Source organism: Neltuma alba, unplaced genomic scaffold, assembly GCF_004799145.2.
Source record: "Neltuma alba isolate B1F8T4 unplaced genomic scaffold, ASM479914v2 tig00007028_pilon, whole genome shotgun sequence".
NCBI classification, from domain to species: Eukaryota; Viridiplantae; Streptophyta; class Magnoliopsida; order Fabales; family Fabaceae; genus Neltuma; species Neltuma alba.
Window position 1 is genome coordinate 10,095 of NW_021634653.1, and position 16,082 is coordinate 26,176.

The window sequence follows — 16,082 nt, forward strand, 5'->3', positions numbered from 1 at the left end:
AAACTTAAGTCTCAATGTTTCTCAAAATTTTAACATATATTTCATTCGAGCTTCTCTTAACCTTCATAAATGTATTATTTCACTATTCAAAGAGTTTCAAAATCAAAAGCGACCTTGATCTTCATTGTCCATGTATCATAGAATAATGTCACTATTTCCTTTTATCGATCACCTGATCGATAAACCGTTGATCTATCACTTGATCGATAATCCTAGTTATCTGGTTCAAAAGCTTTCACTCAGAATAATCGATAACCTGATCGATCAAGTAATAATCGAACATCACTTCGATTAAGCATGTTCAGTTACTACCCAGCGCATCTAACAACTGATTGATTCTAACCATAAACTATGAATATTCGTTTATCATTTGTTCGGTACTATTTTTGATCGTATTCAACAAAAAAGGGAGAACTTACTGAATTAATGTATTCTTTCAGATTACAAAGAAAATCCCAACGGCACTCCAACGGTTGTTCAAGTAGCCTGTAACCTACCTTATTAGAAGCATTAATGGCGGAAACCGTTGCAACTGGAAAAACACGCAACCAGACTCACAACGGCTAGAAGCTCTTCCGTCTAACGGTTACTAAACGAACTCAACTATAAAAGGCGCGAAGAAGCATTAAATGAACAGATTAAATACGCGAGCTACCCTCTGTTGATTTTTACTGTTGCATTCAATACTCTGTTCTTCCATAGCACCGAGCGTCAGTGATTATCATTTATTCACTCTGTAAGAGAGTTTATTTACTACTCATTAATCACGTTTGTGTGATACTCAAGGGTGTGGACTGTTGAGTAAGTCTGTAACCTTACGGGAAGTAAGGGGGAGTGATTGAGAGTTTCAATTACTGTACTGAGGCGCCAAGAACCCGATCAATCTTGGAACATAGTGAAATACTCAGAGGTGTTCTGAGGACTGGACGTAGGTCAAGTGGTTGAGACCTAACCAGTATAAATCTTGTGTCTTCCTCTCTACGGTGAAATCATTCTAAACTCACACTCTCTGTTTCCGATAGCTCTTTGTTTTAATTTCATAAAATTTTATAATTCACCCAATTCACCCCCTCTTGGGTGAGATTGCCACTAACATAATTAATGTCTTTATATTAATTTTGATAGGCGCGGATGACTCAAGTCGATACCGAGTTTTATGAGTCTCAGGGGTCTGCCTTGGATCCGACCGTCTCACTTTTAGCGGGTCGTGGCCAAGCACAGTACCCTGGTCAAGTTAGCGGGCTCGGTCTTGTACCCACACTGACTAGGTTGGCCCGCTCAGGTTGCGTTGGCCTTTCATACACTATGGGGAGCTCTTAGGCGAGCACAGGAGTGAAGCGACTGGGTTTCTCGTCCTCAGACAAGCTGCGATAAGAGATCAAGTGAGAGATGGAGGCCAGGATGGAGGAGCGTGATCGTCAGTTCCAAATGCCGCTTGACCAGTTGAAGGCAGCTGCTATGGCCATGCGTGATGTGGTGATCACTATCGCTCCAAACATCCTGATTTCTGAGATCCCTAACATACACCTGCCACCAATCCAGCCCTACACGACCAGCAGCTAGTCTAGTCCCGGCACGATCAACAGCCAGTCCAGCCCCAGCACAATCAGCAGGAGGATCCAGCGGCCGATGATCACGATGATGCTGCTTCTGCCCCTCACCCCTGATTTCTTCTGTTTTCCTTGTGTAGGGTTTTATTTGGATTTGGATTTTATTATCTTATGTTTTATATGGATATTTATTTAAATTTTATGTTTATTTGTTTACTTTTATTATTTATTTTTATAATTTTATTTATATCAAGTATTAATTAATAGATTGTTGCACTATATAAAACATGCTAAACATATATCCTTTTAACATTAAAATTCTTTCTTGGAATATGTATTTTAATATTTAACATATCATGGAATTTTTTTAATTTTATGCATACATATATTATTGATACCTTTTAATACCTATTTATTATTTTATTATTTTTGTGAAATTTAATTTAATAAATATCAATTTATTGTAACTGACACTTTCTAGCAGTTATGAACCGCTACAAAACTTGGAAAGTGTTAACAATTTCTAGCGGTTACTACTCGTTAGAAAAGTCACCTGTTACAGTGAAATTCGAATTTCCCTCCTCTCTCGAAGTTTCCAGCAGTAGTAAACCCCTAGAACACAAATAATCATTGGCAAAAAATTTCTAGCAGTTAGAAACCGCTAGAAAATGGATAACTGTTGGCAAATTCAAATTTTCCTCTCGGCTCGAAACTTCTAGCGGTTATAAACCGCTAGAAAGTCTGTAATCGCTAGAAAATCTTCTGAATTCAAATTTCTAGCTCTTAAAACTGCTAGAAATTTTTAGTGGTTTAGAACCACTACAAAAATTTGACCATTATCTATTTGTTGTCAACGTCCTTTATAAGCTCAAGAATTCCATCAGAAATTCATTTTAACTTCTCTTTGAGCTTCCCATGTCATATGTTCACGAAATTTGAGCAACATTAGTGATGGGTAGGTCGTGGATCAACTTGCATCAGTCGACTCCACAATACTTGGTTGTTCTGAACTATTTCTTGGATTTTGCTTTTGCCAATGCCACCGTAAATGGTAAGATTCAATGTTCATGTCCTAAATATAATTTCAAGAAGCGGCATCCCAGAGATATTATTAGAGAACATTTGATCTTTAAGCCCTTTTGGTGAGAGTATGTATTTTGGCAACTACATGGGAAACAAGCAGATATGGTTGCTGAGTCAGTTCTAGTAGTTTCACGGATGGGAGTTCGAGCGGAAGAAGCCGATGCCGTGAACGATACTGTGCGTGATGCTTTTGGCATTCACAAAAGTGAGGATCCCAACAAAGATGAAGTAGAGGAGCCTCAACCGGAGTTTTTTACAAATGAAACTGCTCGAGAATTTTTTGACCTGATGAGTGAAGCTGATAAGCCTCTTTATTCTAGGTGCACAAAGTATTCTAAGTTATCATTCTTGGTGAGGTTGTATCATATCAAATGCTTGTGTGGTATGTCGTACAAGGCGATGTCCATGCTCTTGGAATTACTGAGAGATGCTTTCCCTCAAGCTAAATTCCTTCCATCTTTTTATGAAGCAAAAAAGATTATCAACAAGCTTGGCTTGAACTACAAGAGGATAGATGCATGCCCAAACGACTGTATGTTGTACTGGGGAGATGATGCAAACAAGGAGATTTGTACGAGATATAAGATGTCTCGTTATAAGTCTGTACAAAAAGGGAAAAAGCAAAAGAAGAAACCAGCAAAAATTCTTAGGTACAATTCATTATAATCTATTACTTGTTCCGTCTTTAAATATTCGATATTTGAAATTCTCAATACAATTGATTATAATGTGTTACTTGTTTAGTCTTTAAATATTCGATATTTGAAATTTTTAATACATTATTTCCTTAGATACTTTCTTTTGAAACCGTGGGTGCAAAGAATGTATATGTCATCAAAAATGGCTCAGCATATGAGGTGGCATGTGACTGAGAAAAATCTAGACGGCAGGTTAAGGCACTCACGAGATTCAGAGGCATGGAAAACATTTGATGTGAAATTTCCAGACTTTGCCAGCGATCCTAGAAATGTATGTCTTGCATTGCCAACCGATGGTTTTAATCCCTTCAGAAATATGAGCACAAGTCACAGTATCTGGCCAATGGTGTTAATTCCATACAATCCACCACCTTAGATGTGCATGAAGCAGAGCTCCTTTTTTTCTTTCCATGATCATTCCTGGCAAGAAAGCACTGGGAAATGATATAGACGTATACCTGCAACCGTTGATACATGAATTGATCGACCTGTGGATGATGGTGTTGAGAATTATGACTCATATGACAAGTGACTATTCAATCTCCGTGCAGTCTTCTTGATATGGACAGTAAGTGATTTTCCTGATTGGAACGTGCATACTGGGTTGGCCTGTCCTAAATGCAATTTTGATGCCGTGCCATGTCACCTTCCACATAGTTACAAGTGGTGCTTCATAGGACATTGACAGTTTCTTGATTCCAAGTACAAATTTAGATTGCAATGGATTCACTTTGATTGGAACAGGAGAAGAGAGATCCTCCTGTTACTTTGTTTGGTGTGGATATTTTACGGTAGTTAGAAGATGTTCACGTCGAGTTTAGCAAGAATGTGGATCTCGAATGACTGGCATGACGATCTCGTGGGACATCTGATGTGCAACCTATGCAATGGCCGAAGAGAAGCATATTTTTCATTCCTCCTTATTGGGAATCTAATTTGCTACGACACAATTTGGATGTTATACACATTAAAAAAATGTGTGTGATAATGTGCCATATATGTTGCTCAACGAAACTGGAAAGTCCAAAAACCATCTCGCAGCTAGAAAATATTTACGGGCCTGGGGAATTTGTGAAGAGGCTTGGCCTGAAAAACCGACAAGTTTCAACCAGCTAAATTCACCTTGATAAAGCAGAACAAGGATATCTTCCTTTCGATGCTGAAGAATATAGAAGTACTTGATGGATATTCTAGCAACATCTCAAGGTGTATCGATCTGCATGCTTGAAAGGTTACTGGGTTAAAAAGTCATGACTCCCATGTTCTTGTGCAAGAGTTACTTCCATTGGCCTTGAAAAACACACTTCCTTCTGATGTATCAGTGGTTTTGGCGGAATTGTGTTCAAGAGTCATTTTCTTGTGGAGCTAGAGGAGCTTGACGAAATTGGCATTAACACGGACACTGAAGAAGATGGTGCCGTCCCCAGCGAAGAAGATGACGACAGCGTTAAGGTGTTTTGGCTTCTTCTTCTTTTTTTCTTTTTTTTTCCCCTCCATATAGAAGTCGCATATCCAGGTCAGCAAATGAGCGTGCCCAGTCAGCAGTCAACATCAGCAATCTAAACTGTGTTAGTGAACTTAACACCATTAATACCAGCTCCAAGTCCTTTTCAAACTACAAGGACCAACGGTTATAGACAAAATAAATTTGAGGGACCAAAAATATTGACTTCAAATTTCAGGGACTAAACCAAAACAAAGTTAAAGTGTGAGGACCAAAAATGATATTAACCCTTATATAAAAATTAAAAATACAAATATTATAAAAGAAAATAAAAAAATATAATATATTTATTATTTTGTTAAATATTTGAATTCAAAATATAAATTATTAGAAATTTTTTAATAAAATATAAAAATTCAATTCAAATAAATAATAATATATTAAATTATATAATATATATTAAATTATGTATATAATATTTATTATATATATTTGTATTTTTTATTAGAAATATTATATATATCTATTTTTGTAAAAGACTTTCACAGGTGTTTCTCAGCTCAACTGGCAAAGGCTTCAGCATGCGCGCAAGAGGTCACAGGTTCCAACCAACACTTCTTCACAAATTGGCTCAATTTGTGACATGGCAATAACATGGATAAGGCAATGACGTGGCTGCATAGGAGAGAGGAGGAGTTGAGGTGGCATCCAGTGATGGACACGTGGCGATGACGTGAACGAAGAGATGACGTGGCAACATGCCATTGATGGCAGCCCTTGATGATGTGGTGGCTCATAGTGATGGACACGTGGTGATAATGTGGTATTTTAAATTTACAAAATAAAAAAATTTAGCGATGGATTAGTGATGGAAATTTCCGTCACCAATTTGTGACGAAATGTTGCATCACAAATCCATCATTATTTTGTGACGGAATTTTTGTGGGATATCCGTTATTAATTAGTGACGGATTAGTGACGGAAATTTTCCGTCACTAATCCGTTGCTAATTATCGATGGAATTTTAAATTCCATCACTAATTATTTAGCAACAGTGGAATTAGTGACGGAAAAAATTCCGTCGCTAATTCCGTCACTAACTGAATTCCGTCACTAATCCGTCACTAATTTTGATTAGTGATGGAAATTCCGTCACTAAATTTCATCGCTAATTTGATGTTTTTTTGTAGTGTTTATGGCGTTTTGACCATACTGTGTAGCGGTTCTCATAACCACTAGAAATCTATTTCTTGTACTTGATTTTCTAGCGGTTTGTCTAATCGTTACAAATGTTATTTGTTGTTGTTAAAATCGCTAGAAATTTCATTTTAACCGTTACAAAATACATGTTTTTTTTTGTAGTGTCACATACACCTAGTCATGATTAATTAAATTTGTCTATATTTTAACCTCTATTAACTTTTTGCTAAAAGATATTTATTTATAAATTTAATTGAATTCTAGGCATAAAAATTTAGTATTTTACAAAATATACGTATTTTAGAATTTAAATAATAATACTAATATTTAAGGTCGGGTAAAAATGAAGCTAATTAATGACGAGAAAAATTAATAGCGCATGCTTTATAATTAGGCCCAAACAAGTGGTAGGTTTTAATTTGCAGCTTCCACCGAGGTGTCTTTCTTCCACAACTGTTTGTTTTCATTTGAAGAGTTGATAATGATTTTTGGGCTCCCCCCCCCCCCCCCCCCACTCGAAACGGCAGTTGCCATTGTTGAATGAGTAGGCTTTTTTTTTTTTGCCCCCCCGTTAACATATCTTTTTCGTCCAGTGAGTAGACTTTTGCGGTTGAAAATCAACACGTTATTACCCAATTGGAGAATACCCATTCATGTGACTGTAGCCAATGATACTATGATGCCATGGAGACTCGAAAGAAGCTATATCTTCAAAACTTACGTTTGTCTCTGGATTACAAGAATGCCTTCTTCGCAGTAACTGCTGTGGGCAGCTTGAACGAGAACGTTCTCTTCAGTATGACTAACTCACCAACAAAGGCCATGCTTTTCCTCTTACTCTTCAGAATCCTCCTTTTCACTATCTGCGTCATTTCCTACACTCCTGATGATAATTTTGCAGTCAATTGCGGTAGCTCCGGCAATTCTTCTTTAGTTGGCCGGAGCTGGACTGGAGATATAGACTCAGAACAATTCTCTCCGATCAAATTCCTCGATAGCAATGACTCATCGGTAAGTGCCAAGGCACCTTTCAAAACAACCCCTTACAATACCGCGCGTGTCTCTCGCTCTAAATTCTCCTACTTGTTTCCATTGAAGACCCACGGCCAAAAGTTTATTCGCCTTTACTTTTACCCATTTTCTTACGACCCCAACTTCCTTCGCTCGGACTCGTTCTTCTCCGTCAGAGTTGGATCTCACACTCTTTTGAAAGACTTCCATCCTTCAGTCACCGCCGATGAGGCTGGCAAAGAAACCATTGTACGAGAGTACTGCGTCAACATTCATGACCCCAGCGAGGGGCTTATGATAACCTTCACGCCCAACGGATCTCATCCGAACGCCTATGCTTTTGTCAATGGCATCGAGGTTGTCTCTATGCCCGCCTTTCTTTATTACACAGACCAAGAAAACCAGCTGGCAGGGATGATGCTAGATGGTGGAACCCAGCAGTATCCAGTTCAGAATAGCAATGCTCTCGAGACTATGTACAGAGCTAATGTTGGCGGAAGTCAGATTCCTTCCGATAAAGACACAGGCATGTATCGTTATTGGCACCAGGATATTGACCACTTGGAGAGGGAGCGATTGCATAGTATTTCAGTAGTTTTTGGTTTGCATCCAGTATATAGAGATGATCAAAATTATTTTGCACCTGATGAAGTATACATGACTGCCAGAAATTATGGGATGAAAGAAACGTCCAAATTTAATGTGACTTGGGAATTTGAAGTTGACTCAGAGTTTTTTTATATGGTGAGATTGCATTTTTGCGAGTTTGATGAACACATTGAAAAAGCTGGAGACAGAGTTTTCCAAATCTTCATAAATGACGCTTTGGTGGAGTCTGTCGCCGATGTGATGTTGTGGACTCAGAATCAGAGGAATGTTCCTGTGCATAGAGACTACGCGGCGTCGATGCAGGGCAAGGGAAGCTTGAAGAAGCTGAATCTTTCAATTAAGTTGCAACCAACCCCAACTGCAAGAAGCACTTACAGAGATGTTTTATTGAATGGTATTGAAATTTTGAAAATAAGTGACAGCAATGATAATCTGGCAGGTCCTAATCCTGATCCACCTCCATCTCCCCCACTAATATCCTCCAAGTCATCGAAAAACAGAAACAATGCTAAGGTAATTTCCATTATCGTTGGGGCAACATCAGGCTTCATCGTGCTGTCTCTTATTGTTCTGCTCATTTTCCGGCAATTCATTAGAGCTCCGGTCAAGGAAGGATCTTCATGGTGGGGACAAAAATCAGTAGACTTGTCCAAGAAAAACAAACCCTGTGGGTCATCATCATTACCGTCCGATTTGTGTCGCTACTTTTCTATAGATGAAATAAGAGCAGCCACAAGTAACTTCAATGATATTTTCATTGTGGGGGTTGGAGGGTTTGGTAATGTCTATAAAGGCTATATTGATGAAGGAACAGTCCCTGTGGCCATCAAACGGCTCAAACCAGGTTCCCAACAAGGCCTCCGTGAGTTCCAAACTGAGATCGAAATGCTCTCTCAGCTTCGTCACAATCATTTAGTTCCTCTCATTGGTTACTGCAACGATGGCAACGAGATGATCCTCGTTTATGAGTTCATGGCTCGTGGGACCCTCCGGGACCATATTTATGATTCTGATAGCCCTCCACTTTCCTGGAAACAAAGGTTGGCGATGTGCCTTGGTGCGGCGCGTGGACTCCATTATCTTCATACTGGTGTGAACCGCAATATAATCCACCGTGATGTGAAATCCACAAATATCTTAATAGATGAGAAATGGGTGGCCAAGGTTTCGGATTTTGGACTATCCAAGATAGGACCCACGGGGTTGTCCAGGTCTCACATAAGCACGGTGGTAAAAGGAAGTATGGGTTACTTGGACCCGGAATACTATAAACGTCAAAGGTTGACTGAAAAGTCTGACGTTTACTCTTTTGGAGTTGTATTGCTGGAAGTATTGTGTGGGAGACCTCCTTTGATACGTAACGTGGAGAAGCAGAAACTAAGTTTAGTGGAGTGGGTTCGAAAATGTCATCACGAGGGTGTGATTCATCAAACGGTTGACCCTTTCCTGGTAGAAAGTATCGCACCAGTGTGCTTAAAAGCGTTTAGCGACATGGCACTGAAGTGTTTGGTGGAAGATGGAAATGAACGCCCTTCAATGAACGACGTCGTGTGGGGCTTAGAGTTTGCGTTGCAGCTTCAAGAAGGCACAGAGAAGGTGGGGCTTCTGGTTGATGAGGGCGACATTGAAGGAAAGAGCGAGGAAAGGGCTCTAATAAGGAAAACGACAAATGTGGAAGAAAGAGAAAGCAAAGTGAGTTTCACGAGCAGTGATGAATCAAAAGGACGCAGGTTGACTAGTTCTAGCAGTGAAGATCAATCTTTAGTTTCTGGATTGATCTTCTCTGAGTTGGGACATCCATCGGTTCGATGAAGAAGTAATCCAGTGATATTTGCTAGGTGATGAATTTTAATTTCGTCCTTTTCCAAATAGTAATGACGTCGTTATATTGCTGTATGTCTGTTACAGCAACTCAACTTTTATTTTCTATCTGTATAAATACAAAATATGCAAGCAGAAAATTAAATAATTACTTCTAAAAGTACGCATGATTACCAGATGAGATCACACTTCTTAGATGCAATGCAAGTCTTCAGAGTATGATTTTTATATATCTCTCCCAATTTAATAATATATGACTACAAAATTAAGGGTTCGATTATCTGCGAAATCTTTTCAGACTATTCGTTACCAGCGGCTGTCTGGAAAAAAAAAATCCATAATCCATAGTTCTCACTCGTCGGAATTTAACGTTATTTTACTTTATATATTTTTTATTTTAATAAATAGAAAATTTATTATTTAAAAATTATATTTTAGGTTTAGATTTTTTTAGGGAAAATCGCAAATAAAGACCGTGGAATATACAAAATCGCAATTTGGGTCCTTGAATTTATATAATACTTGTCAGAGACCCGGTCCCAAATAAGAATTATGAAATGTTGATTAAAAGTCAAAAATACCCTTCTGCTTCTCCTTGTCTTTTTTTCATCTTATCCTCTCCTTCTCTTTCCTTTTCTTCCCCTCTATCCTTCTCTCCGTGCTTCTTTTTCCTCCTCCTCATCTCATTCCCCTTCCTTCTCCTTCTTCTCCAGTCCCACTTCCTTGTCCTTAACCCCATATCCCCCAACTTCTCTCATTCTCTCTTTTCCCTCTATCATCTTCTTTGTTCCTTCTCCCAAAGCAAGTGAATAACAGGACTTAAAAGAAGGATGCCAAGAGAAACAATAATTAAGCTCAACAAGACTCCCGCTGGATATTGTTGAAGCCTAGCTTCGACAGGGAATTGGGTTCCAGTTTGTCATCGAGTTCTGCGTTGAAGTCGAAGATGGTTGCAGCGACGATGGCAAGTGTGCGATGATTGCTTGGTGCTCAGACAACGCCCAACAAATCTGGATTTTTATTCTTTATTTCTATTTTAATTTTCAGCTTCTGTTCATAATTGAAAATAACAAGTTTGATAAGTTGTTGAAAATAACAAGTTGACAAGTTCTGATACCCAATTCACGACAAGTTCAGTAATACGAATAACAAGTTTAGGAAGGCAAATAACAACTTCTGATAAGCAATTCATAGAAATTCGAGTTTTTGTGTTAAAATGACAGCATTTTCAGAGTTCTTTAGCAAATAACAAGTTCTGATACACAATTCATGACAAGTTCAGTAAGGCGAATGACAACTTCTGATAAGCAATTCATAGAAATTTGAGTTTCTCTGTTAAAATGACAGGTTCCCATTAGGTTTTCATACTTTTTCTGTTAAAATGACTGAATTTCCACATTGATTTATGAAAATGACAGGTTCAGAATAGAAAATGACAAGTTTTCACAAGATTTTCATACTTTTTTTTTCCTAGAAATACAGTTTGTACATTTCTGACAGCAACCACTTCTGATAAACACAAAATGACAAGTTCACAATGAAAAATGACAAGTTAAGTATGGCAAATGACAAGTTCTCATAACGTTTTCATACATTTTCATACTTTTTCTGCTGGAATTACAATTTGCACATTTCTGACAGTACCAACTTCTGATAATTGCAAAAAAGCTCTAAATTGTTGAAATCAAGTATGATGATTGTATTTCGATGGATAAATCGATCAAGGTGTGGGATGTGAGAAACAAACGAGCCTTAAATACAGTGCTAAATGAATAAAGTTCTCACCTTATATGTAGAATTTGATGGTTTCTTGTTCATATGATATGACAATTTACATTTGGGATTTCATGGTTGAGGATGCACTTGTGAGTGGATATGATTATCATAGTGCATTTGCCGCTGGTGTTGATATGAGCATGCTTCTTGAGGGGCTTATGAGAGTTCTGGTGCTATAGTTTTATACATTAGGAGGAAATGAGAGGTGAAATTGATGATAAAAGATGTTAATCAGAAGTGGTTACTGTCAGAAATCTACACATTGTCATTTTACATACTTAACTTATCATTCGCTATTATGGGCTTGTAATTTACTGTTTATCAGAAGTGTTTGTTGTCAGAAATCTGTACATTGTTATTTTAACAGAAAAATTTACAATTGTATGGAAACGTTATGGAACTTGTCATTTTACATACTTAACTTGTCATTCGCTATTGTAGACTTGTCATTTACTGTTTATCAAAAGTGGTTGCTATCAACAATGTGCAAATTATGATCCTAGCAGAAAAAGTATGAAAATGTATGAAAACATTATGAAAACTTGTCATTTTCCATTATGAACTTGTTATTTCGTGTTTATCAAAAGTGGGTGCTGTTAGAAATGTGCAAATTATAATTCCAACAGAAAAAGTATGAAAATGTATGAAAACATTATGGGAACTTGTTATTTGCCATACTTAACTTGTTATTTTTCATTATAAACTTGTCATTTCATATTTATCAGAAGTTGTTACTGTCAGAAATATGTAAAGTGCAATTCCAGCCAAAAACAGTATGAAAATGTATGAAAATCTTATGGAAACTTGTCATTTTCTATTGTGAACCTGTCATTTGATAAATCAATGTGAAAATCCAATCATTTTAACAGAAAAAGTATGAAAACCTAATGAGAACCTGTTATTTTAACACAGAAACTCAAATTTCCATGAATTGCTTATCAGAAGTTGTCATTCGCCTTACTAAACTTGTCATTCGCCTTACTGAACTTGTCATGAATTGTGTATCAGAACTTGTCATCTGCTAAAGAAATCTGAAAATGCTGTCATCTTAACACAGAAACTCGAATTTCTATGAATTGCTTATTAGAAGTTGTTATTTGCTTTCCTAAACTTGTTATTTGCATTACTGAACTTGTCGTGAAGTGAGTATCAAAACTTGTCAATTTGTTATTTTCAACAACTTATCAAACTTGGTTCAGACATCACCATATTACTGTCAAAACAAACAAGAAATTGCATTGACTTTTTATAAGATTCAAAGTCTAAAATGCTTTCTAAGAATTCTAGCATAGCATCTATCAACGTAAAACAATAAAGAAGCACCTCAAAGAGAGTCTTTAGCTCAGAATCTTCAACAAGCAAAAATTGTTCTAGAAGAATGTTCAACAAAAGAAAGTTTCCCTTTAAAATGTCCGAAGCAACTAGGATCTTTATCTGGACCATTGGCCCCTTTTCCTATAGTTAGATGTTCATCGCCTTCCAGCTCCATACCTCCACCACTGCCAAACAGATCAAAATCTTCCAGGTTATCACCAGTTTTGGTAAATTATTGAAACTCGAGTCATCAAAAACACCAGAAGATGGACCATCTTCATCAGGAAGGAGATTTCTAATGGTGTTAGCCTCAATTTCTTCAAGAGATTTGTATGGTTCATCATCAAGAAGAAGGAGACGAGTTGGAGAGTGAAGAAAGAGGGAGACGACTTGGAAAGTGAAGAAAGATAACTTTAGGACATGTAGACAAGGGACTGCAAAAAAGCAGAAGGGCATTTTTGTCTTTTACCTAACATTTCATAATTCCTATTTGGGACCGGGTCTCTGACAGCAATTATATAAATTCAAGAACCCAAATCGCAATTTTATATATTCCATGGTCTTTATTTGCAATTTCTCCTTTTTTTTTATAAGAAAAGTCAGAGAGTGAGTATTTACAGATTGCTCACTAGTAAGGTTCTTTGCAACACCTAACTTTTATATATATTAATAGGATCATTTTAACGTTTGTGAATCACAAACGCCAGGTTTCCGACCTGGGAAAAGACAGGGAAGTTTTTTTTTTTTCAACAGTAGCATTCGTCGATAAAAAATTTCAAACCTTTAGAATAATTGAAGAGTGATCTACAATCAACCCTGCTTTAACTTAATCTATTATCACCAAGAATGATTTCATATTATGTAATCTCATAATATTATATTAAAAAATATGACAACCATCTTGGTTGACAGCATATACTTGCACCTGGCAGTGCTCACCTCCTTATAGAGGATACAAAATAATATTTCCACAAAGCAAGTAAAGTTACTTGCCTATATAACATATATAATAAAATAAATATTAACTTATTAAGATATTTTACTACATATTTACAAAATATAACATCCATCTCTGCTCTTCAACTAGCTCACATTCTTCTTAAACAACCTCCTTATCCTTCGAGCTACTAGCCTTTGTTGTTCATCATAAATGGGAGGGTGAGATTCTAAAGAATCCCCATAGCAATAATTTCTATCAAACAAATGTGCAGATTACATAAAGCATGCAAAACAAGCCAAAGTAGAACATAACCTTGCAAGCTAATGCAATTAAGCATTTATGCGCAATGACAAATAGACAAGTTGAATAAATAATGCGCAAATAATTGGCAAATACTGCCCCATGTCTATCAGCTACACGTGATCACAGCTAAATAATCCATGCAAGGAATTAAGGATTACATGTTCTCATGCTTTAAATAGTAATATGGCACAAACAGACATGCAGTAATCATACACAAGTGTAAGGTAGGAAAGAACTACTACCTGGTCAGCTTCCCTCCAAACCAAACCTTACCGTTCTCCTTTGTTTCTGCTTTCTTAATGGGCTTGAGCAGATATCAAAACCTATCATATTCGTAAGGGTAGATTAATACTTGATCCAACTATAATTCATAAATTAAATAACTCTCTTCAAATTCCAAATCTTCTTGAATCTCTACCCTCACTAGTTGGTCGTCCTAGACAATTTTCTATATTTATGATATAACTCCCAAAAGGTTTTCCTTTCTTTTATAACTCCAAACAATTACCTTACTTAGTAACTGGTCATCTTTGTCAAAAATATTACCTTTATCTATTATATTTGGGGAGATGAATGATGAGCTCCCCAAACTTAATCATTCTAATGTTCTTTAAGCTTGATTTAACCATCACATTAATGTTCCCAGACTCCAACTTTAACAAAGAATCACATCTTATTTATCAACACAATCCTATACCATGAACATTGCCTTAAACCTTTGTCTTAACATTTGAAAACATGAATCAGCAATTATAGTCCATTTTCCAGGTCCTAATCACTCCTTAATCATCATATTAGATTCTAATACCGTGCATTTTTTTACTGGAAAATAACCTCAGAACAACAAACTCCTAGCCAACTTTCAGCTTCCAAAGTTCCGAATGCATAGGCCTTTGACTTCATAAATTCTTATAACTCTTTTAACATTTATTTAATTAACATAACAAAATTCTATCCTTCCAATTAAAAGGTTCTTAACAGCAACACTACCAACAGTTCAAAACACCAATCAGTGAGGTATATATCGTTCTCAGCTTCCATATTTGAACTCCCACATGTAATACCTCACATATATACACCCTTTTAACTCTTATACGTAGACTGCTATATCATTTAGACATCCAATTCCTTTCCTATTGGTTTGAGTAACTTTAATCTTAAATCTGAAAAATATCTCTACGCATGATTACCTAACACAGGGAGGCATCAAACACCACATCGAATAAGTGCATCGTTAACTTTTAACCTCCACAACATTTCGGACAGCGCAACCTTTGGTTCTGAAACTATTTTCCAGGTTTAAAATAATGTTTAAACCATCATTTTCAAAGTCTCTAGTCATGCCTTAAACTTATACATCAATGACTTAGCATTAAACTTATACATAAATGACTTAGCATTTAACTAGAAGCATAATTCAGCAAAGACCAAATCAGTTTTGAGCTTCAAGATCTTGGGTTTCCAACGCTCTGGATCTTCAAACATGCTTATCAATTAGAGTTCCTATTCTATATTTAGAAACCTCAATCACTGAGTTTTAAATCAGTTTTCAACTTTCAAAGAAGTAAAAACACTTCCCATGTGAGAACCAATTATAACTCCCTTAGAAAATAAATCCAGATTTGAAATCTTGCTGAAGCATTTCAGATTCTTGCATGAAGCGACAGATTGTATATACATATAATATTATACTCTTCCCGACTTACAGAAACTGAAGCTACATACACCGAAACCATATATATATATATATATATATATATATCAGTTCGGTCTCCTTCCCCCCTAGCTCCATGAATTCGAATCCCATAAATCAAAACCCCCATTTTGGTGACTGAAAAATAGAGGCAAAACTCAAATGCAAACAGGATCATCAACATGCAGCAACATTTATCACATCCCAGACTCAATTCGAATACCATACCCGTAAGAGATCCCAGACCCTGTTTTGGCAAGGACAAAACAGAGCCGAAAAGACTATATACAGACTGAAAAACATACATGCAATAACACCATTCATCTATAAAAGCTTCAATCTACTCTCCTCCTTTCTTATTTCATCCGTTTCCCTCATTGTCTCTCACTAAAACCGAAACTCAACCATCATCATCTTCACTGACAGCCACCTCTTGCAGAAAATGGATATGGGAGAGTGATCAGGAGACTTACTTAATCTCAAAACACCGATTGCATTCAGGGATCTACTTCCGATCACGACCTCCGGTGTAACATCCAGACTTTTGGGCCTAGAAGCATCAAAAGTAGTCTGAATTGGATAGGCTACCAAATCCTTTTTGAGCAGAAGTCCCAAAGATGAGAAAGGAAGTCAAAGCAGT

The 16,082-nt window shown here is 36.9% G+C and overlaps 1 protein-coding gene across 1 annotated transcript; it reads left to right on the top strand.

The window, feature by feature from the left end:
* The first annotated feature begins 6,727 nt into the window (after window positions 1-6,727).
* Window positions 6,728-9,646, top strand: LOC114751697 (receptor-like protein kinase FERONIA). Its single transcript, XM_028940369.1, has one exon. The coding sequence runs from the start codon at window positions 6,774-6,776 to the stop codon at window positions 9,405-9,407; it is 2,634 nt and encodes an 877-aa protein (XP_028796202.1). The 5' UTR covers window positions 6,728-6,773; the 3' UTR covers window positions 9,408-9,646.
* Window positions 9,647-16,082: the final 6,436 nt, after the last annotated feature.

Excerpts from the sequence above, each read along its gene's own strand:
- LOC114751697 (XM_028940369.1), top strand. The coding sequence starts at position 6,774 with ATGACTAACTCACCAACAAAGGCCATGCTTTTCCTCTTACTCTTCAGA.